General features: G+C 43.5%; 1 protein-coding gene across 2 annotated transcripts in view; it reads left to right on the forward strand.

The window, feature by feature from the left end:
* Window positions 1–24,735, forward strand: part of LOC129868859 (neuroligin-2-like) — a 77,310-nt gene that overhangs the window by 20,123 nt on the left and 32,452 nt on the right. Inside the window, exons 2-3 of one of the 2 annotated variants that reach the window (XM_055943171.1) lie at window positions 6,634–7,460; window positions 15,649–15,702. In XM_055943171.1, the coding sequence (XP_055799146.1) occupies window positions 6,965–7,460; window positions 15,649–15,702 (550 nt within the window). In that variant the 5' untranslated portion in view covers window positions 6,634–6,964. The remainder of the gene's footprint in view (window positions 1–6,633; window positions 7,461–15,648; window positions 15,703–24,735) is intronic. The other variant, XM_055943173.1, reaches the window with a different exon arrangement.

Consider the following 24,735-nt stretch of genomic DNA (forward strand, 5'->3'; position numbering starts at 1 on the left):
TGTGTGTGTGTGTGTGTGTGTGTGTGTGTGTGTGTGTGTGTGTGTGTGTGTGTGTGTGTGTGTGTGTGTGTGTGTGTGTGTGTGTGTGTGTGTGTGTGTGTGTGTGTGTGTGTGTGTGTGTGTGTGTGTGTGTGTGTGTGTGAGCTTGTACCTGTACCTAGACTTGTTTAAAATATATATATATATATTAGAAAATGGTGGTGGATCCATTTTCATAAAATCAATAATATTATGCGTATGGCTGGGGGGTTTCTGGTAGTAATGCCCTCCAGGTGTGTTGCCCGCATTAATGATAGCGCACAATTTGCGGTGGTTGGCCAACACTGTACTGTCATCTGCATAACTACCTTCACTCCTCTTCTCCTGCTCTCTAATCTGTGGGAGTGAAAACAGGGTGGAAATGTGGTGTTTATGACAGTTTGGTCGATGCAGCCATAGCTATGTCTCCCTATTGTTGTTTAGTGTGTCATATTCCTTTCATTTCCTTCTCTTTGTTTAGTCTTGTTTTTCGGGGGGTGGGGGGGTGGGGTCAAAAAAACAAATGCATATTTATGAAATCTAATTTCAGCCCACTTGCCAAATGCGATATGCAGCAGGCCCTAATTATATCTGATAAATATGCATGACTAACGACATTTGAGGATCTCCAATAATCAGAGCAAAGAGATCTCATTAAAACACGAGGGTGACTCATATCTGGATGCAGTCATGAGGTCTATACACCCTGAGAAACCATTACAGTCTAGCATTACATCAACAGCAATACCACAACATCATAATGTTGAGAAACAGATCAACAATTGGATAAACACAGATCTATACATCCTTAGTCATCAAGTATAGGAATTCCAATCGTCCACAATCACATCTCAAAAACCAATGGGCATTTCAAGGTAGAAATGTATCATGCTTTATCTTAATCTCTGTCCTATTACCCTCATATACAATGTGACACAGGAAGTTGTGCTCTGGCTTTTACACCTGCCAAACTGGGATCATAATCATCATTGTCGTACTTCATTGTTTTAATGGGCCATATTTAAAACAGGACGGGTAGTTGTTGGCTGGCAAACCGATGGCATATCGGTCAGAAGAGGTCTCTCATCTGGGTGTAAATCTCTGGGTGTAAATCTCTGTGAGATGGGTTGGCATCTGACTTCTTCCTCTGCCTCTCCACTTGGCGGTCTGAGATACCAACCTAGGAATGTCTTTTCAAATCACACATTCTCACTCCATTACGACCCACACAATGTTTAACCTTTTAAAGAACAGACACTGAGTGTCATATCTCACTTTTTCCAATTATCTCCAGTAATGAAATGTACAATTTCACACCATTGCTCTTATTGTTAAATATATATATTTTCTTTTTTTGATTACATAGATTCAAATAAGGTGTGAATCTTAAAATTACAGACATTTAGAGTAAGAGTGACACTTTTTCCCCAGCTTTAATATTGCAGAAAGATTGCGGCTTCTATAAATGTAATTGTCTGCATCATTTCCAATCCCCCATATATATTTTTGGGAAATATACAGTACCAGTCAAAAGTCTGGATACACCTACTCATTCAAGAGGTTTTTCTTTATTTTGACTATTTTCTACATTGTAGAATAATAGTGAAGACATCAAAACTATGAAATAACACATATGAAATCATGTAGTGTTAAACAAATCAAAATATATTTTATATTTGAGATTCTTCAAAGTAGCCACCCTTTGTTTGATGAAAGCTTTGCACAATCTTGGCATTCTCTCAACCAGCTTCATGAGGTAGTCAGCTGGAAGGTATTTCAATTAACAGGTGTGCTGTGTTAAAAGTTTATTTGTGGAATTTCTTTCCTTATTAATGTGTTTGAGCCAATCAGTTGTGTTGTGACAAGGTAGGGGTGGTATACAGAAGATAGCCCTATTTGGTAAAAGACCAAGTCCATATTATGGCAAGAACAGCTCAAATAAGCAAAGAGAAACGACAGGCCATCAATACTTTAAGACATGAAGGTTAGTCAATCAGGAACATTTCAAGAACTTTTAAAGTTTCTTCAAGTGCGGTCGCAAAAACCATCACGCGCTATGATGAAACTGGCTCTCAAAAGGACTCTGCTGCAAAGGATAAGTTCATTAGAGTTAACCGCACCTCAGAAATTGCAGCCCAAATAAATGCTTCACAGAGTTTAGGTAACAGACACATCTCAACATCAACTGTTCAGAGGAGACTTCGTGAATCAGGCCTTCGTAGTCTAATTGCTGCGAAGAAACCACTACTAAAGAACACCAATAAGAAGAAGGGCCAAGAAGCACGAGCAATGGACATTAGACCGGTGGAAATCTGTCCTTTGGGCTGATGAGTCCAAATTTTTGATTTTTGGTTGCAAACGCTGTATCTTTGTGAGACGCAGAGTAGGTGAACAGATCATCTATGCATGTGTGGTTCCCACCATGAAGCATGGAGGAGGAGGTGTGATGGTGTGGGGGTGCTTTGCTGGTGACACTGTCTGTGATTTATTTAGAATTAAAGGCATACTTAACCAGCAAGGCTACCACAGCATTCTGCAGCGATACTCCATCCCATCTGGAATAGCGCTGAGTGGGACTATCATTTGTTCTTAAACAGGACAATGACCCAAAACACACCTCCAGGCTGTGTTAGGGCTATTTGATCAAGAAGGATATTGATGGAGTGCTGAGTGCTGCTTCCACAATCCCCCTAGTTCAACCCAACTGAGATGGTTTGGGATGAGTTGGACCGCAGAGTGAAGGAAAAGCAGCCAACAAGTGATTAGCATATGTGGGAACTCCTACAAAACTGTTGAAAAAGCAGTCCTCATGAAGCTGGTTGAGAGAATGCCAAGAGTGTGCAAAGCCGTCATCGAGGAAAAGCATGGCTATTTTGAAGAATTATATAAATATTATTTTTGTTTAACAATTTTTGGTGGTTATGATTCCATATGTGTTATGTAGTAGTTTTGATGTCTTCACTATTATTCTACAATGTAGAAAATTGTAAAAATACAAATAAAATAAAAACTTGGAATGAGTAGGTGTGTCCAAACTTTTGACTGGTACTGTATATATTTTAAATATATATTTTATTTGATTATTTTACCCTAACCCAACCATCCCTCCCCTAATTGGAGTAATAACTAATTGACAATTATACTTAGGCTTCTACTTCCAGCTTATACATACTATATACATTTTACAGACACAATATATTTTACATTAGTTGTCTTTTTTTGTTTGTTTGTTTTTAGTCCTAGCTATTCTCAACCCCTCCCATCTATCTCTGAAGGCCATCCAGTTTTGATTTCTAATTACCATATATTCTTCAACTGTGCTGTGATGTTTCACAAAGGTTCTGAACCTTGCTATTCTCATAGTTTCTACAGATATACATTTTTGCTAAGACTATTATCACCCAGCAGTGCTATTTGCAGAGTTCGCGCAAGGTAAATATTGCAATTCTCTAGCCTTGAACCTGTGACCAAATACAAGCTACATATGGGCAGTACCAAAACAAATGATGTAATGATTCTGTCTCTTCACAGCAAAATCTGCAGAGCTGGGATGGTTGTAGCCCCCAGATACAGTGCATTCGGAAACTTTTCAGACCCCTTGACTTTTTTCACATTTTGTTACGTTACAGCCTTTTTCTAAAATGGATTAAATAAGTAAATTCCTCATGAATCTACACACAATACACTACACACATAATGACAAAGTGAAAATCTGTTTTTTAGAAATGTTGCAAATGTATAAAAAACACAAAATTAACACATACCTTATTTACATAAGTATTCAGACCCTTTGCTATGAGACTTGCAATTGAGCTCAGGTGTATCATGTTTCCATTGATCCTCCTTGATGTTTCTACAGATTGATTAGAGTCCACCCGTGGTAAATTCAATTGATTGGACATGCTTTGTTAAGGCACACACCTGTATATATAAGGTCCCACAGTTGACAGTGCATGTCAGAGCAAAAACCGAGCCATGAGGTCAAAGAAATTGTCCGTAGAGCTCCGAGACAGGATTGTGTCAAGACACAGATCTAGGGAACGGTAACAAAACATTTCTGCAGCATTGAAGTTCCCCAAGAACAAAGTGGCCTCCATCATTCTTAAATGGAAGAAGTTTGGAACCACCAAGACTCTCCCTAGAGCTGGCCGTCCGTCCAAACTGAGCAATCGGGGGAGAAGGGCCTTGGTCAGGGAGGTGACCAAGAACCGGGTGGTCGCTCTGACAAAGCTCTTGAGTTCCTCTATGGAGATGGGAGAACCTTTCAGAAGGACAACCATCTCTGCAGTACTCCACCAATCAGGCCTTTATGGTAGAGTGGCCAGACGGAAGCCACTTTTAGTAAAAGGCACATGACAGCCCACCTAAAGGACTCTGACCATGAGAAACAAGATTCTCTGGTCTGATGAAAACAAGATTGAACTCTTTGGCCTGAATGTCAAGCGTCACATCTGGAGGAAACTTGGCACCATCCTTACGGTGAAGCATCATGCAGTGGGAATGTTTTTCAACGGCAGGGACTGGCAGACAAGTCAGGATCGAGGGAAGGATGAACGGAGCAAAGTACAGAGAGATCCTTGATGAAAACCTGCTCCAGAGAGCTCAGGACCTCAGACTGGAGAGAAGGTTCACCTTCCAACAGGACAACGACCCTAAGCCCACAGCCAAGACAATGCAGGAGTGGCATCGGGACAAGTCTCTGAATTTCCTTGAGTGGCCCAGAACCCGATCTAAGAGAGACATGGAAATAGCTGTGCCGCAATGCTCCACATCCAACCTGACAGAGCTTGAGGATCTGCTGAGAAGAATGGGATAAACTCCCCAAATACAGGTGTGCCAAGCTTCATACCCAATAAGCGCCACACCCAAGAAGACTCGAGGCTGTAATCGCTGCCAAAGATGCTTCAACAAAGTTCTAAGTAAACGGTATGAATACTTATGTAAATGTGTAAACGGTATGAATACTTATGTCATTTTGTTTTTTAATACATTTGCAAAAATGTAAAAAAAAAAACTGTTTTTACTTTGTCCTTATGGGCAATTGAGTGTAGATTGATGAAGGGGAAAACTATTTAATCAATTTTAGAATAATGCACATGACATTATTATGCACATGTAACAAAATGTGGGAAAAGTCAAGGGGTCTGAATACTTTCCGAATGTACCGTATATAACATTCTATTGGGTGCAAGGATATTGTATAATTTAATTGAAAAACGTTGTTTTATGTAACAGTTCATAAACCATGTGCCATGGAATCGGTACCTCGAAAATCTCTTACCAACTATTTTGCAACCTGTGTTTCTCAGCTGTTAATGGTTTGGTGCTTAAATGAAACTGGTATACTTTTTTATTCATCACAACTTTCTTTAACCAATTTTGGTCTTAAATGCAAGGCCAACAGAAATGTTCCTTACCTTCTCTGGCTTCCACTTGCCTCCTCCATTTTTGCGGTAATGCTGCAATCAGTTGGTTGTAATTTTGGATAGAGAAGGCGTTTCCATATTTTTGATAACTGCATGTGTGACAACTCCACCAGTCCTATTTATGATATTTTTTTCAAAGATTATACAGTTTAAAAAAATATTTCTCAACAAATATATATTTTTTAAGCAATTAGTATATTTGAGTTTAGCCATAATTGTTGTTGTAATATTTGTTCTGTCCTTTCCGGTAGATTAAACTGAAATTACAACCAGCTTTCTATGGCTTGTTTAAAAAAATAGTGATATTTTGGAAACACTATATCCCTGACTATGTTGAATGTGTAGGCTACAGCATAGTCATTAACATCCATTCAGTATAGCTGTGTCATTTCCATGACATTTACAGAGAGCCTAGCCTGCCGGTCTTAAAATGGAGTCAGATGCTTGTTAATGAATTGTTGTCTTTACAGGCAGCTAGCTGGCTCCTTTCTCCTTTCCCTCAGCCTGATAGGGCTCACATCCTCGTCTTGTCATAGCGTGTTGTAGCATCATATGCCATCACTGTAGCGTGTTAGTCTGTCATCAGGTGGAGTGGCTGCAGCAGGGGAGGTGAGGGGCGGTGTGGAGGTGGGGTGGGAGGTATTCAGCAGACAGTGAGAGCTAGCCACATAAAGCCTTTATCACGCCTAAACGGCTCCATCTCCCAAAGCCAGGGCCAGATTAGCGCCGCCCATTCGAGTGGAACCATGAGAAGGCAGGAACCAACTAAACAAAGCTGTGAGGGGGAAGCCAACATAGACGCACCGGAGGGGGGGAGAGAGGTGTCACGCTTTTTTTAGTCTTCCTGATTGATGTGTCAATAGGCTTTTATTGCTGTTGTGTTCTCTGAGGAGTCAAGTCGATTACATGGAGAGCAGTTTACACTTCAAAGTACCGTAGCATGGATGGATATACAGTATCCAAGATGTGAACATGTGAATGGGAACATGTCTTAGTTGTGGCAGCTCAAGTGCACAATGTGCACGATGTAATGCAAATCTTACGTGCATATGTAACTGATGTAGGACTGCCGTGTTTACATAATACTAAAAACGGCTATAGTTAATGACACTCGATGTGTGTGTGTGTGTGTCTCTCCAAACACAGACCCACTAATGAAACATGACCTCTGACCCTTGTGTGTACCCAGGTGTGGCGTGTTGGCCGTGGGAGCTGTCAGTCTGCAGCTGGCCTACCAGGAGCTCTCAGGAGAATGGACCAGAGCAGACAGTCTAGCTGAGGATGCCCCCGTCCCTCCCCATCTCTACACCTGCTCTCTCACTTCTCACACCATGCTAGGAAGACACACTCTGCACCTCTGCTTTTGACCAACCCCCCCACCCCTCCCAATACCTTATTTCTCCCAGTATCTCCAATAACCTACTAATTTGAGGTTATTTGGAGGTCCTTTCTATACCCATTTCTGCCCACGAGTGAACTCCTGGTCATAATTTGTTTTTCTGGCTAGAAGACTGGAGGACATGTCCTTCTTCTCAGAGAGTGGTCCCAGACGGCAGGGTTCCGGTGGGACGCGGCGCTCCAGCCCCCGCAGGATGTCTGACCCGTGTCTGGTGTGTCTCCTGAGCCTGGCCCTCTGTCTGACACTGTCTTCCTGCCAGCGGGCCGACCTCAGCGGGAAACACCCCATGGTCACCACGGGCTACGGCAAGCTGCGCGGCGTCAGGAAGGAGCTCAACAACGAGATCCTGGGGCCCGTGGAGCAGTACCTGGGCGTGCCCTATGCCACCCCGCCCATCGGCGAGCGTCGCTTTCAGCCCCCTGAGGCGCCAGGTTCCTGGCAGGAGATCCGCAACGCCACCCAGTTTGCCCCCGTGTGCCCACAGAACGTACACGGGGTGCTGCCTGAGATCATGCTGCCGGTGTGGTTCACTGACAACCTGGACGCTGCAGCAGGCTACGTTCAGAACCAGAGTGAGGACTGTCTGTACCTCAATGTCTACGTGCCCACTGAGGATGGTGAGTCCAGCTCCTGTTCCATCTATCAGGCCAGAGTACACTTCCAGTCAGGCAGGCTCAGGCTAGGACAGACTGTCTAGGGCTTCTACTGCTGGGGATGAAGAGATCTCCTCAGTTTTGGTCAGATAGAACTGGATGTGAATGAACTAACTGGTGTGGAGTAGGTTAGGTTCATTTAAGGTTAGGAGTAAGCTACCACATTTACACCTCTGAGGTATCACTACTAACCTTGTGTGTGTTTCGTCTCCGGTTGAGAAGCAGGTCCTTCTTGGCTATCTCACTCCAGAGTAAGACGGCAGTGTGAAAATGACCAGGATGCATTACATGTGTCGTCCTCCTCGGCCTTTTTATGTCACAGTGCAACTGTTATTTGGTCCCAGCAAGAGGGAACGCTATAGAAGCATCTTTATAGAGTGGTATCATTTGGATCATTCTTTCAGGAGATTGTAATCAGAGACACAAGGGCTCTTAAGCTGAACCAATAGACACCCATGAGATTACCAAAGAATAGCAGCACTTACACTCATGTCAGCCTCGATTACTGTTTAGTCTGTTGTTCAGGCAGGGTTTCCTTGATATGCATACTGTACCCTAGTCCTGTCAAAGCAAGGGATTTTTAGCTTCAGTGTATAGTAGAGCTGGAAATTGCCCAGGACCTCACAATAGGATATTTTATTTATTTTAACAGGGAGTCATGCTGAGACCAAGGTCTCTTTCACAAATGAGCCCTTTATACTCATCAATACACACCAAACAATGTGTCAATCAATATACACTATATTTTCACGATACTTAGGTGCCAATACGATATTTATTGGGATTTTCACGATTCCATATGCATTGCGATATGATGTTCCAAACATATTTCTCACTATATGTCTGCTGCAGAGAGATGAGAGAGAGCATGAGAAAAGGAGTGTTGATCAACCATAAAAGTGCTCAAAACATGTTGGCTCACTATTTAAAAAGAAGATGGATAACATGCTATAGGATGAAAAATACTGGAGTCTTGGCACAGGTAGAGCCGACTAGAGCTAGCTAGCAACAAAAAACAACAACCTTGGAGTCAAAGTACTGATATAATATCCTCCAAAATGATACACAACTGTCAAACCCCCATCACTAGTGTATAGTGATGCTTCATGCTTTATTGAAGTATAGGCTCGGTCAAAAGGTCAGTGTTTGTTAGCTATGCTACTCCCTCACTCTGCGTCCAAATTTGTTGAGGAAGTATATTTACCCATGGCTTGAGGATTGAGACATTTCAATGACAAAATTGACTAAATAACATAAACTTAAAATATTTTAATTCTTGGCGAGGGACAACAGTAAATCTAGACCACAGTATTGAGAGGGAAAAATATGTCCCTCTAATGAAACAAATAGATGAATTGTATGTTTACACCAGATCATCTTTATTGTCTGACCCAACTGAACTGTGTTTGTTTCCCCACTGTGTGCTCGGAAAACAATATTTTGCACATACTTGTGAGACTTCTAGGTTTAGCATTTACATATACGGGATTTGTATCTCCATTTTAGGCTGCCCAGCGGGCTTGCTTGTATCGAGGGCATTCGGTTCTGAGAATTTCAGCTGTGCTCCTGAAATCCTTTGTGGACTGAATCTCATTGGAGTTGAGCATTAGCTATAATCAGATTTCAGGCGGTGTTACCAGTCCGTTTGGGGTTAAGCCATTTATAGCACTCATATTGAATTATTTTCAAGACCAGCACACCAATAAATACACACACACACACACACACACACACACACACACACACACACACACACACACACACACACACACACACACACACACACACACACACACACACACACACACACACACACACACACACACACACACACACACACACACACACACACACACACACACACACACAGAAGGTAAATTCCTTTCCTGAAGATAATAATGTAGGTATGACATGTTAACATGCTCAGCTCAGTAACCAGTAAGCACAGGGAACCTATGATCAGGTTGAGAGACTTCATATGCTACAGATGATAGCTCATCTCCTTGGTTGTCATGGAGGTCAACCTCTATACATTAGCTTGTCATAATTGGTTGACCCAAAGCATCACTGCAATAGAGGGCCTGAGAATCCTAGCCTCATTGGTTCCCACTATCGGCCACGAACCAATCATTTCAATAAGAAGTGCTTGCCTCAGCAGATCAGCCTGCTTCCATCTGCATCAAGCAGTGTTCTGACGGGGGTCTGCTTATCTCTGATTATATTCAATGTGACAGAAATCTACTGCTGAAGATTGACGTAATAATTTAAATGCACAATCTGTAAGATTTCCTGCTGTTTCATGTTTTTTATATTTGTATTATTGATATACCGTAGCATAGCCCGAACCAGAGTTGGGGCTGCCGTTGGGTTGAAGTACAGACTCTGGAGTGTGGCTTTAAGGAGAGGGATAAAAAGTATTTTGCTATTTTCTTTTGACAGGTTCTGCCCCCTTGTAGTTGATTAGTTATCCAAGCATTGATTTATTTTCACTTAATAAAAGCATAATGGAACATAACAGTGTAACTTCAATATTCTCTTCAATCAGGACCAATTAAACACATTTGGAGAGGGAAGGATTTTTTTTCAAAGATTGTTCTGTATTCAGTAAAGCTAATTAGCAGGTAGTTTTTAACATAAGCCACATTCACTCTCACTCTCACACACACACACACACACACACACACACACACACACACACACACACACACACACACACACACACACACACACACACACACACACACACACACACACACACACACACACACACACACACACACACACACACACACACACACACACACACAGTACTGACTCACAAAACTCACTCCACACAGAATTGTAGTATGTCGATCCCCCTGGACTATGGATATGAAGTACTGTTAGACTGACCTCACAATAGAGACCCTTTTTATAGACATAAGTAAACGTCTAGGCTCTATAGTGTTACTGTAGTAACATATTGGGCTTTGCTTCACCCCATGATATATGTCAAAACCCAGCTCACACAGTATACCAGATGTAATGGGCTTAGGCTGCAGTCTACATTTAGCCGACATGCATATTTCACTGTGTATGAGGCGTTGTAACAGAGAGTTAGAGTGTTGCAATCCCATTGTGATGTCTACTCAGCAGCAATACACTGCGAAGGATGTGACATCACAATCCACCAGGCCACGTCTTGGCAGCGTGCCAAATTAATTTCCGTTTTAATCCGATCAATATGTTCCACAGCCAAACAAAAAGATGGTACGTGCTCAAGAGTCATTTCAAGCTTCAGAGTATAATATACATGAAGACTGGTAGGGTGATGATGATTGGTGGGGGAGGGGAAACTGATATGAATGTATAAATAAATGAATAAATAACAATTGACACTGCAGAAGAACTACCGTGTGAATTGCCTCTGATGCAAGAACAAACCTCAAACAAATTATTCTATTTTTGCTATCGCAGCAGCCCTTGATCTGGTGAAAATTGGATCAGGATTGTTCTTCGGGGGAAATGAGAAATCGTTGTGTACTGTATTGTAGCAGTCGCACCTCTGCTAGCTCCTACCTAGTGCACAACTCCACAGCTAATTAGCCCAGAAACTGAAGGTTTATCTAATTCCATGTACACAAAAGAGGGATGCCTTTGAAAGTGAGCTTTGGGCTGGGATGGGAAACGAGGGGCACCAGAAACACTGCTGGATTGTAGCTCGACCTGGCCAACAGACATTTTTCATCCTGTTGATTAATTGCGTTTAATCATTTTGTTAAGTGAGGCAGCACCTTGAACACTAAATAGTGTATGAATAGGGTAGTGAGTTATGTTGTAAATCTTTTCTAAATACTGTCTAAGTACTGGAGAGAAGGGGAGATTACTGTAATTGGGAAGCCTGCGATTGGCTTGTGATTGGCTGAAATCATATTCTATGTCAAGTTGCTATGGGTTATGCTGCTTGGGAGGAAAACGGATTGTGTGTGATTTGGTTATTCCCAAGGGTACAGGAGTGCCTGTCTGTGAATGAAAGTGTGTTTTTTACATGTGGCTTGTGTTCTTGTCATATTCTGTCACATATTGTTAGGGGTCACTGCTCACACAGGCCTGTCGCTGTCCTCATCTATTACTTCCTGTGTGTGAAACAATTGAGTGTTCTTGAAAGTCAAAATATCAATGTTCCATGTTCATACAGCAGATATAGTTCATACAGTATTGACATATTTTGATTTGCTTAGGGTATATGGATTATTACAGTTTCCACACATCACATTTCAATATCCCACACGCCCAAGGCCTGTTTAGTGCACCACTCTATGTATCCCCCTTATTGACTGTCCCTCTAATGGATCCTCATCTGCTACCTGAATCTGAGGCCTCAGAATGACCCAACACTCACAGACCACAGAGGAAACCACACATCACACCCTTTTGCCCAATTTTAAGAGTAGTACCGTGAAAGGAGGAAATACTCAGACAGAACCCCCTCTGCTCTCAGCCTCTGAGCTCCTCCCTCGCTCTCTCTTTGTTTCCCCCCTCCCTCGTCCTCTCTATGCGGGCTGTGGTAGAGGAGGTCACAGGCTCTGAATGCAAATCAGTTCCATGTCCTTCCCCACCAGGCCGCTATGTAGCCTGCTGCGCCCTCAACTCCAATGAAATTTGAATAGCTTTTTAGAATAATGAAAACAAAGCTGACCTAATGTCAGAGACAAACACACACAGGGGCTCTGTTTAGTCCAGCTGTGCCTGGGTTCCTCACGTGGCGAATCCCCTGTACTGTATTAGCCGTCAGCCTGCTCGGCGAGAGCACTGTGTCATTGCATTCCTATTTCCTCCAGACGGTCGGATCGGCCGTTTTACCGTCCATATTTCAGCAGGCGGGGCCACAGAGCTAGGGATGGACGGAGGGAGGGGTATGGGAATGGCACTGTGAACACTGTGAGCCGCTGGAGAAGCACGGTGGGGGCATGATGCTGTGTCTCACACCTCGTCAAACACACAGCACAGTACGGTCATGACACACTGGGGAAATGGAGAAGGACAGCAGACAGCAGCTTGTGTTCAGGCCGCTCCACGCTCACTCAACCGTGGAGAAACAGTGTTGACTGGGAGGAGGGGGACAGGAGCTGAGCTAAATGATCATCTGTGGACCACTGGATTTCACTGAACGCCAGCCCATTACATCATGTGTCAGTCAGTTTGCTGCCCAGCTCCTAATTGGAGCACATGTAAGGGCTGAAATAGATACTCTGTTCCTCTGTTGACCCAGCAACATTTCAACTGCACATATATTCAAATCAAGCGTGTTAAAATTCTTTAGACGTGTTTTTTTCATCGGTGTGGTTGATTATTATGCGTAAGATGTGTTTGTTTATTTTCTCACTCTTTTGGTTGCATGACTGATCCTGGCTGCATCTTCCTGCCAATTTCACTTCATAAAAGGTGTTAGAATCAGAGGCCAAACTGCAGAAGAATTCTCCAAGGTAAAATAATGGGAATGAAAATGTATTTGTGCCCTTATTGACCTGTCTAGAAACCAAAAGCTTTCACATCTAGTAACACTGTTCTTGCTCAGTAGTATGCAGACAAACGAGGTGTCTACCGTTCTTTACCAAACTTGTTGTGCCGCCATCCTTTTCCTGGAAGTGTAACAATGAGTTCATTGGAGTGAGAGGGATGGCTGAGAGATGAGGTAAAGTGGCAATGAGGTTGTCCCTTCAAATGAGGCATGTACCGTGTGTAAATACTGCAGTATGGTATACGTGTTTATGACGTACGTCCGGTGGAGTATTTGTGACTGTTTCAAGGATGGATGTGTGTATTAAGGTGTTCTTGGCCATTCTCAGACCTCTTGTTCAATGTCAAGCCATTGAAGCAGGCGTGTAGGTGCTGTAACTATTTCCTACTCTAAGTGGCTGTCCACGTGGAGCTGACAACTCCGTAGAACTGGCTCTGTCAATTAGCTGTGAGAGAAGGCCCCAGCTACAGCCCCATGCAGCACCACTGCACATGCTGACATCGTCGCTGAACACAAAGACAAACCTGTTTGTTTCTCTCCCCACAGAGCAATGTCTCTGTTAGGAAACAACGCTATCATACCTGCTTGTCGCATCCCAAAATGCACTGCAGAAAATGTCCCAAAGTGCGCTCCAGCACATTACATTTTCTCCTCCAACACGACAAAAAAAAACTCCTTTGACAGCACAACAGATCCCAACAAAACACATCCAACAATCATCTCGGATTGAGCCTCCTCTCCCATCAGAGACAGAATTGGGCTTCCAGGAAGCATTACGCCCATGCAAAGTCTTTAACTGAAGTCTGCCACTCTATTTCAAAGGGAGACGGGTTCCATTTCAGCAGAGCTGCTCTCTGTATGCAGCTTAAGCTTTTTAATGGGTATTAGAGCAGGTATGAAATCACTGTGCTCTCCATTAAGCAGTTAGGTGTGGTATTAAAGTGCTGCTGGGAAAGTGCTGACTGGGAAGGGGCTAATCTTCCTTCCCCTCCATTTACAGGCTGTCTACCTGTCGTCTCTCACCCCCACCCTCTTACTGGAACTGCCCTTACACCAGGGGGACTGGGGGCGGAAGGGAATCAGGTCAACATTGATCACTCCCCGTATAAAAAAGCACTTGCATATGAGGATTGAGGAAGCACTATAGTAATGACGAGAGAAAGCAGAGAGAGAGCGAGAGAGCAGTGCTGGTGCTCTGGGTGTGTCCCTGTTCCAGCAGCCATTCATCCAGCAGTGCAGAGTGTTGGCCATGCATTTTGCCAATAGATCTGTCTTTGCGGCACAGTGTGACAGAGGCTGTTGTTAGCACCTTATGAGGGAGCCATCAGAAGACAATGGGAGAGATGTAGTTAGCACACTGTGAGACTGATAAAGCTGCTGGCTCACCAACAGAGAGTATACTGTGTCTGTTAGACGAGAGAGTGTATCGCCAACACACAAGGAGAGAGGCCCCACTGGACACAGACGTCTATTCAACATCTATTCCACGTTGGTGCGACTTCATTTCATTGAAATGATTCAACCATTGTGTGCCCAGTAAGGAGTGTGTTAGCACCCTAAAGGGAGAGTGTGTTGTTAGCATAGCTAGCATGCCAGGTGGCACTATGTTATTAGCACACTGTTTGTGTGTGTGTGTGTGTGTGTGTGTGTGTGTGTGTGTGTGTGTGTGTGTGTGTGTGTGTGTGTGTGTGTGTGTGTGTGTGTGTGTGTGTGTGTGTGTGTGTGTGTGTGTGTGTGCGTGTGTGTGGACAGGCTAGCGTGCTAAATGCTAACAGTGATTGAGAGGAACGATAAAAGCTGTGTAGTGATTGGGCTGGCCATGTAGCGCTCCGCTGACAGATGGAGACAATAAACAAATGAACAGGATCCATATTGGCCAGGCTTACAGAGAGCGGCGTTATTGTCTTTCCCCTATGGAGCGTTTAACTGCCGTCACCATTAAAACGGAATGTGGACCTCTGTGACCTTGGCATAGGGGAGCCCTGTCAGACGTCCTCACATGGCTGCGTAAATACTGAACCACCACTCCCTGGTCAGCTTCTTGTATGGTTACACTGGAGGAGGGAGAGACACTCATCATGTGCATTAACATCGCTGGAGTGTGCGTGTGTGTCCCTGGTCATCCCCTCCAGTGTAGTTGTGTATAGTGGCAGACCAGTCCCCATGGACGTGGTGTAGAGGGCCCAGATACCCTGTAGCCTGAGGGCTGCAGCGCTGGGCTAAGGGGCTAAGTGGGCACATGCTTCATGATGGGTTGGCATTCCCCTGTCTGCCTTCTGACGGCAAAGAATGATGGCTTGATTCTCTTCATTGATTTTCCTCTACAAAGCACTAACGTGTAGGGAATAAATGGGAAGAGAAAAACAATGAGATGTTCTCTGGGGTCGTTGACCAGGCAGCTCTTGGCTAGGTACTGTGCAGGGGAACAGGCTAGTTGTCTCCACAGGACAAGCTGTATCTGTAATTCTCTCTTACTTTTGGCTTTCGGTTGTTTCGGAGACTTTTGAAAATGAGATAGAGGTTGCTCTTCCTGCTTTGTCATTTTTCTCCTCTTGTTTTCTTGTTCACTTTTTAGTTTTTGCTTTTTCAGCAAAGTGCAATCTTTTTGAATTTTCTCTTTTCTCTTTTCCCTCCCTTTTTCCTGAACCTTAGGTCCGCTCACAAAAAAACACGATGAGTCTACAATGAACAAACCGAGGGATGAAGGTATTTTTGTTGCATGTTTTACCCTTTTGTTGTCTTTTTCAAACTTTTGGAGGGGATGGTTCAATTGAATAACAAACTGATATTATTAGTTTGTGTATAAGTGTAATCACTTATTCTTTTTCTCTGTAATTGTAATCGTCTCACAATAATATAATACGTCTAATAATATACACAATTATATATTATTTTATACCATATACTTAAAACTAGCTACACTAGTTAATGGTGTGAAGTAGACTGATATAGACTCTCACTCTCAGTCTCTCTCACACACACACACACACACCTCAATTGTTCCACACACCCTTGCCACAAAGCAGTTTTCTCCTTTTTCGCTATATGGTTAATCAACCAATAAACAGAATTTGATTTGCATAGAATGTTTTACAAAGTCATGCTGTTTTGACTGTATTCTGTCTTGCGCCAGTGAATATTTAACCTTGTGTAATATTCTTTACCTTCATCATTTGGATTGGGTCATTCGATTGATCCACTTTACCATTTCTTTATTAACTTATTTGTTGGGGAATAGGTGAGGATTTTTACAGTAAAAGCATTATAGTTTGGGTGGGTGGTGGTGGTGGGGGGGCTTGTAGGCTGTCATTTGAATGGATTCCAAGCAGTGGAGCTTGCTAACTGACATGCATTACACATGCAAATACTCAGGTAATCAGTTGATAAAACTAGACAGGAAAAGATGCATTGACTTTATGTAATCAAGAGGTTTGAAAGATCAGACGGTTACCATAGTGTTTTTTGTGTGCGTGCATCTTTGTGTGTGCATCCGATCAGGTGTTTGTGTGTCTGATTTGTATATATGTGCGTGTGATGATGTGGGCGTGCATGTGTTAGAGTGTGTATGCTGTTTACGTGTTAAGTTGTCCCATTCTGCCGTCTCTAATTGCTATGGTTTAAAAGGAGACAGAGCTTGCTAATCCATTTGGAGAGGGAGAGAGGGAGAGAGGGAGAATATTTTAGGGGCTGTTTTGAAGCAGGCAGTACAGTGAGGGCATTGTTGGCCCTGTAGGCCTGGGATTCAGGCTGAGTGAGACTGCTCCTGTCATCTCCCCATCTGGACACAGCCTCATCCCCAACTGTCACTGCAAGGTTAGAGAGGAAAATGATACACACGTTCTCACACTCAAATGCACTCTTATCATGCACTAACACATGCACTCTTATCATGCACTAACACATGCACTCTTATCATGCACTAACACATGCACTCTTATCATGCACTAACACTTGCACTCTTATCATGCATGAAAACACACACATATGACTTCCAAGCACTCTCACATACACATGAATCCAGACACTCAATCACACTTCATCACTTTTTTTTCACACACACATCCTACAGCAACACACACTCCATCACATACAAACATGGGCAGCAAAACCCACACAAACATAGGCAAGTGGGAAGTCTTGACAAACCCCTGGTCCCCTTGCTCCTAAGGATGAACCAGTCTGACTGGGTCAGTCCAGACCACTGCTGCCATGTTTGCTCCGGTGCTGAAGCTTAGCAACACCTCCATGAGAATGAATTAATTATATATATTGTACAAAGGGATGTACAGCTACATAAATATGATGTACAGTTCCTTCAGAAAGTATTCACACCCCTTTACTTTTTCTACATTTTGTTGTGTCACTGCCTGAATTTAAAATGGATTAAATTGAGATTTTGTGCCACTGGTCTACACACAATACCCCATAATGTCAGTGGAATTTTGTTTGTAGAAAATCTTTGAAATTAATAAAAGTTCCCTCAGTCGAGCAGTGAATTTCAAGCACAGATTCAACCACAAAGACCAGGGGTTTTTCAATGCCTTGGAAAGAAGGGCACCGATTGGTTGATGTGTAAAGAAAGAGAAAAAAAAGACGCTGAATATCCCTTTGAGCACGGCAAAGTTATTAATTATCACTACAGAGATACAGGCGTCCTTCCTAACTCAGTTGCCAGAGAGGAAGGAAACTGCTCAGGGATTTCACCATGAGGCCAATGGTGATTTTAAAACAGCTAATTAGAGTTTAATAGTGGTGAAATGAGAACTGAGGATGGATCAACAACATTGTAGTTACTCCCCAATACTAACCTAAATGACAGAGTGAAAAGAAGGAAGCCTGCACAGAATCAAAATATTCCAATACGTGCATCATGTTTGCAACAAGCCACTAATGTAGTACTGCAAAAATTGTGGCAAAGAAATCAACCGAATACAAAGCGTTGTTGGGGGCAAATCCAACACATCACAGAGTACCACTCTTCATATTTTCAAGCATGGTGGTGGCTGCATCATGTTATAGGTATGCTTGTTATTGGCAAAGACTAGGGAATTTTTTTTTATTAAAAAAATGGAATACAGCTAAGCACAGGCAAAATCCTAGAGGAAAACCTGGTTCAGTTTTCTTTCCTACAGACACTGGGAGACAAATTCACCTTTCAGCAGAACAATAACCTAAAACACAAGGCCAAATATACACTGGAGTTGCTTACCAAGATGACATAGAAAAAGTGGCATAGTTACAGTTTTGAGTTTAAATATTATATACATATGCATATTACATGCATGCCACATACATGGGGCAGTGTCTAAAAGCTGTTCCCGTGACTAGGTATGTTACTAACATTGTTAATAGTTTAATGAAATGCTGTCTGACAAGATGTGAGTCAATCACATAGGGAGATGTCTCTCTGAGGAGACAAGTACACCTGGAGACTGCTGCAGGTGGCTCAAAGACACATTTACTCACCATGAACAGACATACTCCAACATGTGCATCATCATGTTAGACATGTATGCACATACAGTGGGGAGAACAAGTATTTGACACACTGACGATTTTGCAGGTTTTCCTACTTACAAAGCATGTAGAGGTCTGCAATTTGTATCATAGGTACACTTCAACTGTGAGAGACGGAATCTAAAACAAAAATCCAGAAAATAACATTGCATGATTTTTAAGTAATTCATTTGCATTTTATTGGATGACATAAGTATTTGATATTTAGAAAAGCAGAACTTAATATTTGGTACAGAAACCTTTGTTTGTAATTACAGAGATCATACGTTTCCTGTAGTTCTTGACCAGGTTTGCACACACTGCAGCAGATTTTGGCCCACTCCTCCATACAGACCTTCTCCAGATCCTTCAGGTTTCGGGGCTGTCGCTGGGCAATACGGACTTTCAGCTCCCTCCAAAGATTTTCTATTGGGTTCAGGTCTGGAGACTGGCTAGGCCACTCCAGGACCTTGAGATGCTTCTTACGGAGCCACTCCTTAGTTGCCCTGGCTGTGTGTTTTGGGTCGTTGTCATGCTGGAAGACCCAGCCACGACCCATCTTCAATGCTCTTACTGAGGGAAGGAGGTTGTTGGCCAAGATCTCGTGATACATGGCCCCATCCATCATCCCCTCAATATGGTGCAGTCGTCCTGTCCCCTTTGCAGAAAAGCATCCCCAACGAATGATGTTTCCACCTCCATGCTTCACGGTTGGGATGGTGTTCTTGGGGTTGTACTCATCCTTCTTCTTCCTCCAAACACGGCGAGTGGAGTTTAGACCAAAAAGCTCTATTTTTGTCTCATCAGGCCACATGACCTTCTCCCATTCCTCCTCTGGATCATCCAGATGGTCATTGGCAAACTTCAGACGGGCCTGGACATGCGCTGGCTTGAGCAGGGGGACCTTGCGTGCGCTGCAGGATTTTAATCCATGACGGCGTAGTGTGTTACTAATGGTTTTCTTTGAGACTGTGGTCCCAGCTCTCTTCACGTCATTGACCAGGTCCTGCCGTGTAATTCTGGGCTGATCCCTCACCTTCCTCATGATCATTGATGCCCCACGAGGTGAGATCTTGCATGGAGCCCCAGACCGAGGGTGATTGACCGTCACCTTGAACTTCTTCCATTTTCTAATAATTGCGCCAACAGTTGTTGCCTTCTCACCAAGCTGCTTGCCTATTGTCCTGTAGCCCATCCCAGCCTTGTGCAGGTCTACAATTATACCCCTGATGTCCTTACACATCTCTCTGGTCTTGGCCATTGTGGATAGGTTGGAGTCTGTTTGATTGAGTGTGTGGACAGGTGTCTTTTATACAGGTAACGAGTTCAAACAGGTGCAGTTAATACAGGTAATGAGTGGAGAACAGGAGGGCTTCTTAAAGAAAAACTAACAGGTCTGTGAGAGACGGATTTCTTACTGGTTGGTAGGTGATCAAATACTTATGTCATGCAATAAAATGCAAATTAATTACTTAAAAATCATACAATGTGATTTTCTGGATTTTTGTAAGTAGGAACACCTGCAAAATCGGCAGTGTATCAAATACTTGTTCTCCCCATTGTACATGCAATCAACTTCAAACGCACATGTACAGTGCATTCGGAAAGTATTCAGACCCCTTGACTTTTTCCACATTTTGTTACGTTACAGCCTTATTCTAAAATGTATTAAATTGTTTGTTTTCTCGTCATCAATCTATACACAATACCCCATAATGACAAAGCAAAAACATTTTTTATTTTACATTTACATAAGGATTCAGTACTTTGTTGAAGCACCTTTGGCAGTGATTATAGCTTTGAGTCTTCTTGGGTATGACGCTACAAGCTTGGCACACCTGTATTTAGGGAGTTTCTTCCATTCTTCTCTGTAGATCCTCTCAAGCTCTTGCAGGTTGGATGGGGAGCGTTGCTGCAAAGCTATTTTCAGGTCTCTGGGCTCTGGCTGAGCCACAAAAGGACATTCACGACCACAGCCACGACTCCTGCGTTGTCGTGGCTGTGGGCTTAGAGTTGTTGTCCTGTTGGAAGGTGAACCTTCGCACCAGTCATCAGACCAGATAATCTTGTTTCTCATGGTCTGAGAGTCCTTTAGGTGGTGCCTTTTGGCCAAATCCAAGCGGGCTGTCATATGCCTTTTTCTGAGGAGTGGCTTCCGTCTGGCCACTCTACCATAAAGGCTTGATTGGTGGAGTGCTGCAGAGACGGTTGTCCTTTTGAAAGGTTTTCCCATCTCCTCAGAGGAACTCTGGAGCTCTGTCAGCATGACCATCAGGTTCTTGGTCACCTCCCTGACCAAGGCCCTTCTCCTCCAATTGCTGTGCTTGGCCTGGCGGCCAGCACTAGGAAGAGTCTTGGTGGTTCTAAACTTTTTCCATTTAAGAATGATGGAGGCCACTGTGTTCTTGGGGACCTTTAATGCTGCAGAAAATTTATGGTACCCTTCCCCAGATCTTTACATCGACACAATCCTGTCTCGATGCTCTATGGACTATTCCTTCAACCTTATATAGGTGTGTGCCTTTCCAAATCATGTACAATCAGTTAGATTTAACACAGTTGGACTCCAATCAAGTTGTAGAAACATCTCAAGGATGATCAATGAAGACAGAATGCACCTGCACCTATTTCTGTTTTCTATTCTTAAATGATCTGAAATTTCTAAAAAACAAGTTTTCGTTTTGTCATTAGGGTGTATTGTGTGTAGATTGATGAGGAAAATAATGTATTTAACCCATTTTAGAACGAGGCTGTAACATAACAACATGTGGAAGAAGTCCAGGGATCTGAATAATTTCAGAATGCACATTCTTGATACACACAGGGAAACTGTTGAGTGTGAAAACCCCAGCAGTGTTGCAGTTCTTGACAAACTCAAACCGGTGCGCCTGGTACCTACTACCATACCCCGTTCAAAGGCACTTAAATCGTTTGTCTTGCCCATTCACTCTCTGAATGGCACACATACAGAATCCATGTTGCTATTGTCTCAAGGAAAATCCTTCTTTAACCTGTCTCCTCCCCTTCATCTACACTGATTGAAGTGGATTTAACAAGTGACATCTATAAAGGATCATAGCTTTCAACTGGTTTCACCTAGTCAGTCTATGTCATGGAAAGAGCAGTTCCTAATGTTTTGTACAGTCAGTGTACTTTAATTTAGCTCTTATTCACACAGAGATAATTGAAGGCTTTATGTGGGTATACAATGAGATATATTGTCTTGCATCCTTTGGAGGTCACACATACACACAACAGTCATACAACGACAGTCTCAGAGACAAAGGGCTCGGTTCAAGCCTGATCGCAGAAGTTCAGCGCTGTAGGGCGAATGTCATTTAAAGGCAATGTGCGCGGAGACGGTGTTCACAGTAAACTATGCTTTACATTTCAATCGCGCCATGGATGCTGAACATCCGTGAAACGGGAAACGTATTTCCTGCTCCAGGTATTCCAAGTGTCCTAACTCTGCTCTAGGTGTGTGTGTGTGTGTGTGTGTGTGTGTGTGTGTGTGTGTGTGTGTGTGTGTGTGTGTGTGTGTGCGTGTGCGTGTGCGTGTGCGTGTGTGTCATTTGTCATGTGCAAGTGGAGTGTGACTGCCTGGTGACAGAGAGGAGAGCTGATCCATTAGCCAGGCATCACACCCAGGGCTCTGCTGGCCTGGTAATGCTGGGATAATTGAACTTGTTTACATCTCCTCTGGGAAATCACCAGAGGCTCACAACACACTGGAGAGAGGGGGAAAGGGAATGGAGGGTGGGAGAGTGTGTGTGAACTCCTCCGCTGAGTGTGTGCATATGCAATGTTGGTTGCATAAGTGTGAATGTCGGAGAGATGGGAAAAGAGTGCGTGTGTGTGTGTGTGTGTGTGTGTGTGTGTGTGTGTCAGGGCTTTAATGTATTGTGTGTGAATGTTCATGTCTCTCGAGTGCACTGTATGTTCTATAAAAGGTGACTGCATGTGTGCGTATTGATAAATTGTACATTGTTGCAGTGGTGTGTGAGTGATGCGTTCTGGTGCATGTGTAACCTGAGATTCAGGTTGTGATGCAGGCGGGTGTGCAAATACGTGAGTAGAATTTGTTACCACGGCAACAGGCTCCGAGTGAGTCAATGCAATGGAATGGCTGGTGCGGTTCTATTAGAGAGAGAGGAGGCAGTTTCCATAGCGACTCAGCATCGCAGCTGCCTGCCTGTGTCTCTGTGTGTCTCTGTGTGTCTGTGTGTGCGCGTTTGTACATTTTCCTACATGCATCTCTGTGTCCGTGAAGAGACCTTGCCATGTACAACTTTGTAACGGTTTGTTTAATCTCATCCCATCCCACCATTTTCTTGTGACATTACTCTTTCTCCTTCTCTTGCTCACTCCCTCTCTCTCTGTCTCTGTTCAGGGGCCATGTATCTTTCTTTCTATCTCTCCTCTTCTCTTCTCTCTCTTTTCTTTCTCTCGCTCTCCTTCCTGTCTCTTTTCCCATCGTTCTCTAAGTTACAGTATGTATTTTCTCATCTCTCTCTCTCTCTCTCTATTTTCCCATCTTTCTCCCTCTGTCCCTTTCCCATCTCCTTCCAGAAAGTCATCAGGGTAAACAGATGATGTGGCTCTTATTTATGTTTCCACTTGGTCTGGCTCTCATATGAATTATCCACAGGGCAGACGCTAGGCTAACTGGGAACCACTGGCAGCTCTGCCTTATTAAAGACACGCAGACCGTACCACAGTACCTCACAGAGAGGGGGGACCCAGAAAACCCCAGATCGTACCATTATACTGCAGTAGGAGAGACAGTGGCAGACTGTACCAAAACTAACCAGAGGGGACAGTGAGAGTTACAGACTGTACCATAATACCACAGAGAGAGGGGATGCAGGGAAATGTACAGATAGGACCACGACACTACAAGAGGGGACAGAAAAATACAGACTGCCATGACAACACTAAGACGATGTTCCAATATCTAAAATGGCTAACCATTGATAAGAGACAATACTGGATAGGTTCCAACCTTATAGCTTTCAACACTATTGCTTCAACCTATAATGTCACCTCAGTTCAGTATGAAGAGCAGGAATGAGGAGAAGAAGTGTATGTTTCAGACTTTGGGGATATAGTTAAAGATGAGGGAGATCAAAAGGCACGTACAGATGTAGGATCTTCATTTGTACCAGTTTGCTACATCAGGTAAATAATCCTGCAGCAACAGGGAATGTGTATTATTATGTTGATTATAATGAATGGACATTATTTGTAGGGGTTGATACATTTTTCCTTTAGGGCCAGTGGAAATTAAACTTTAGAAGCCATTTTACACCTGTGCAGGAAAAATCTCAGCAACGAAAGAGTTATCCAGTTAAGATCCTACATCTGTATGCAGAAGGGGATATACACTGCTCAAAAAAATAAAGGGAACACTTAAACAACACAATGTAACTCCAAGTCAATCACACTTCTGTGAAATCAAACTGTCCACTTAGGAAGCAACACTGATTGACAATAAATTTCACATGCTGTTGTGCAAATGGAATAGACAAAAGGTGGAAATTAAAGGCAATTAGCAAGACACCCTCAATAAAGGAGTGATTCTGCAGGTGGTGACCACAGACCACTTCTCAGTTCCTATGCTTCCTGGCTGATGTTTTGGTCACTTTTGAATGCTGGCGGTGCTCTCACTCTAGTGGTAGCATGAGATGGAGTCTACAACTCACACAAGTGGCTCAGGTAGTGCAGCTCATCCAGGATGGCACATCAATGCGAGCTGTGGCAAGAAGGTTTGCTGTGTCTGTCAGCGTAGTGTCCAGAGCATGGAGGCGCTACCAGGAGACAGGCCAGTACATCAGGAGACGTGGAGGAGGCCGTAGGAGGGCAACAACCCAGCAGCAGGACCGCTACCTCCGCCTTTGAGCAGGAGGAGCACTGCCAGAGCCTTGCAAAATGACCTCCAGCAGGCCACAAATGTGCATGTGTCTGCTCAAACGGTCAGAAACAGACTCCTTGAGGGTGGTATGAGGGCCCGACGTCCACAGGTGGGGGTTGTGCTTACAGCCCAACACCGTGCAGGACGTTTGGCATTTGCCAGAGAACACCAAGATTGGAAAATTCGCCACTGGCGCCCTGTGCCCTTCACAGATGAAAGCAGGTTCACACTGAGCACATGAGCACATGTGACAGACGTGACAGAGTCTGGAGACGCCGTGGAGAACGTTCTGCTGCCTGCAACATCCTCCAGCATGACCGGTTTGGCGGTGG

This window comes from Salvelinus fontinalis, chromosome 13 (genome assembly GCF_029448725.1).
Source record: "Salvelinus fontinalis isolate EN_2023a chromosome 13, ASM2944872v1, whole genome shotgun sequence".
Taxonomy (NCBI): Eukaryota; Metazoa; Chordata; class Actinopteri; order Salmoniformes; family Salmonidae; genus Salvelinus; species Salvelinus fontinalis.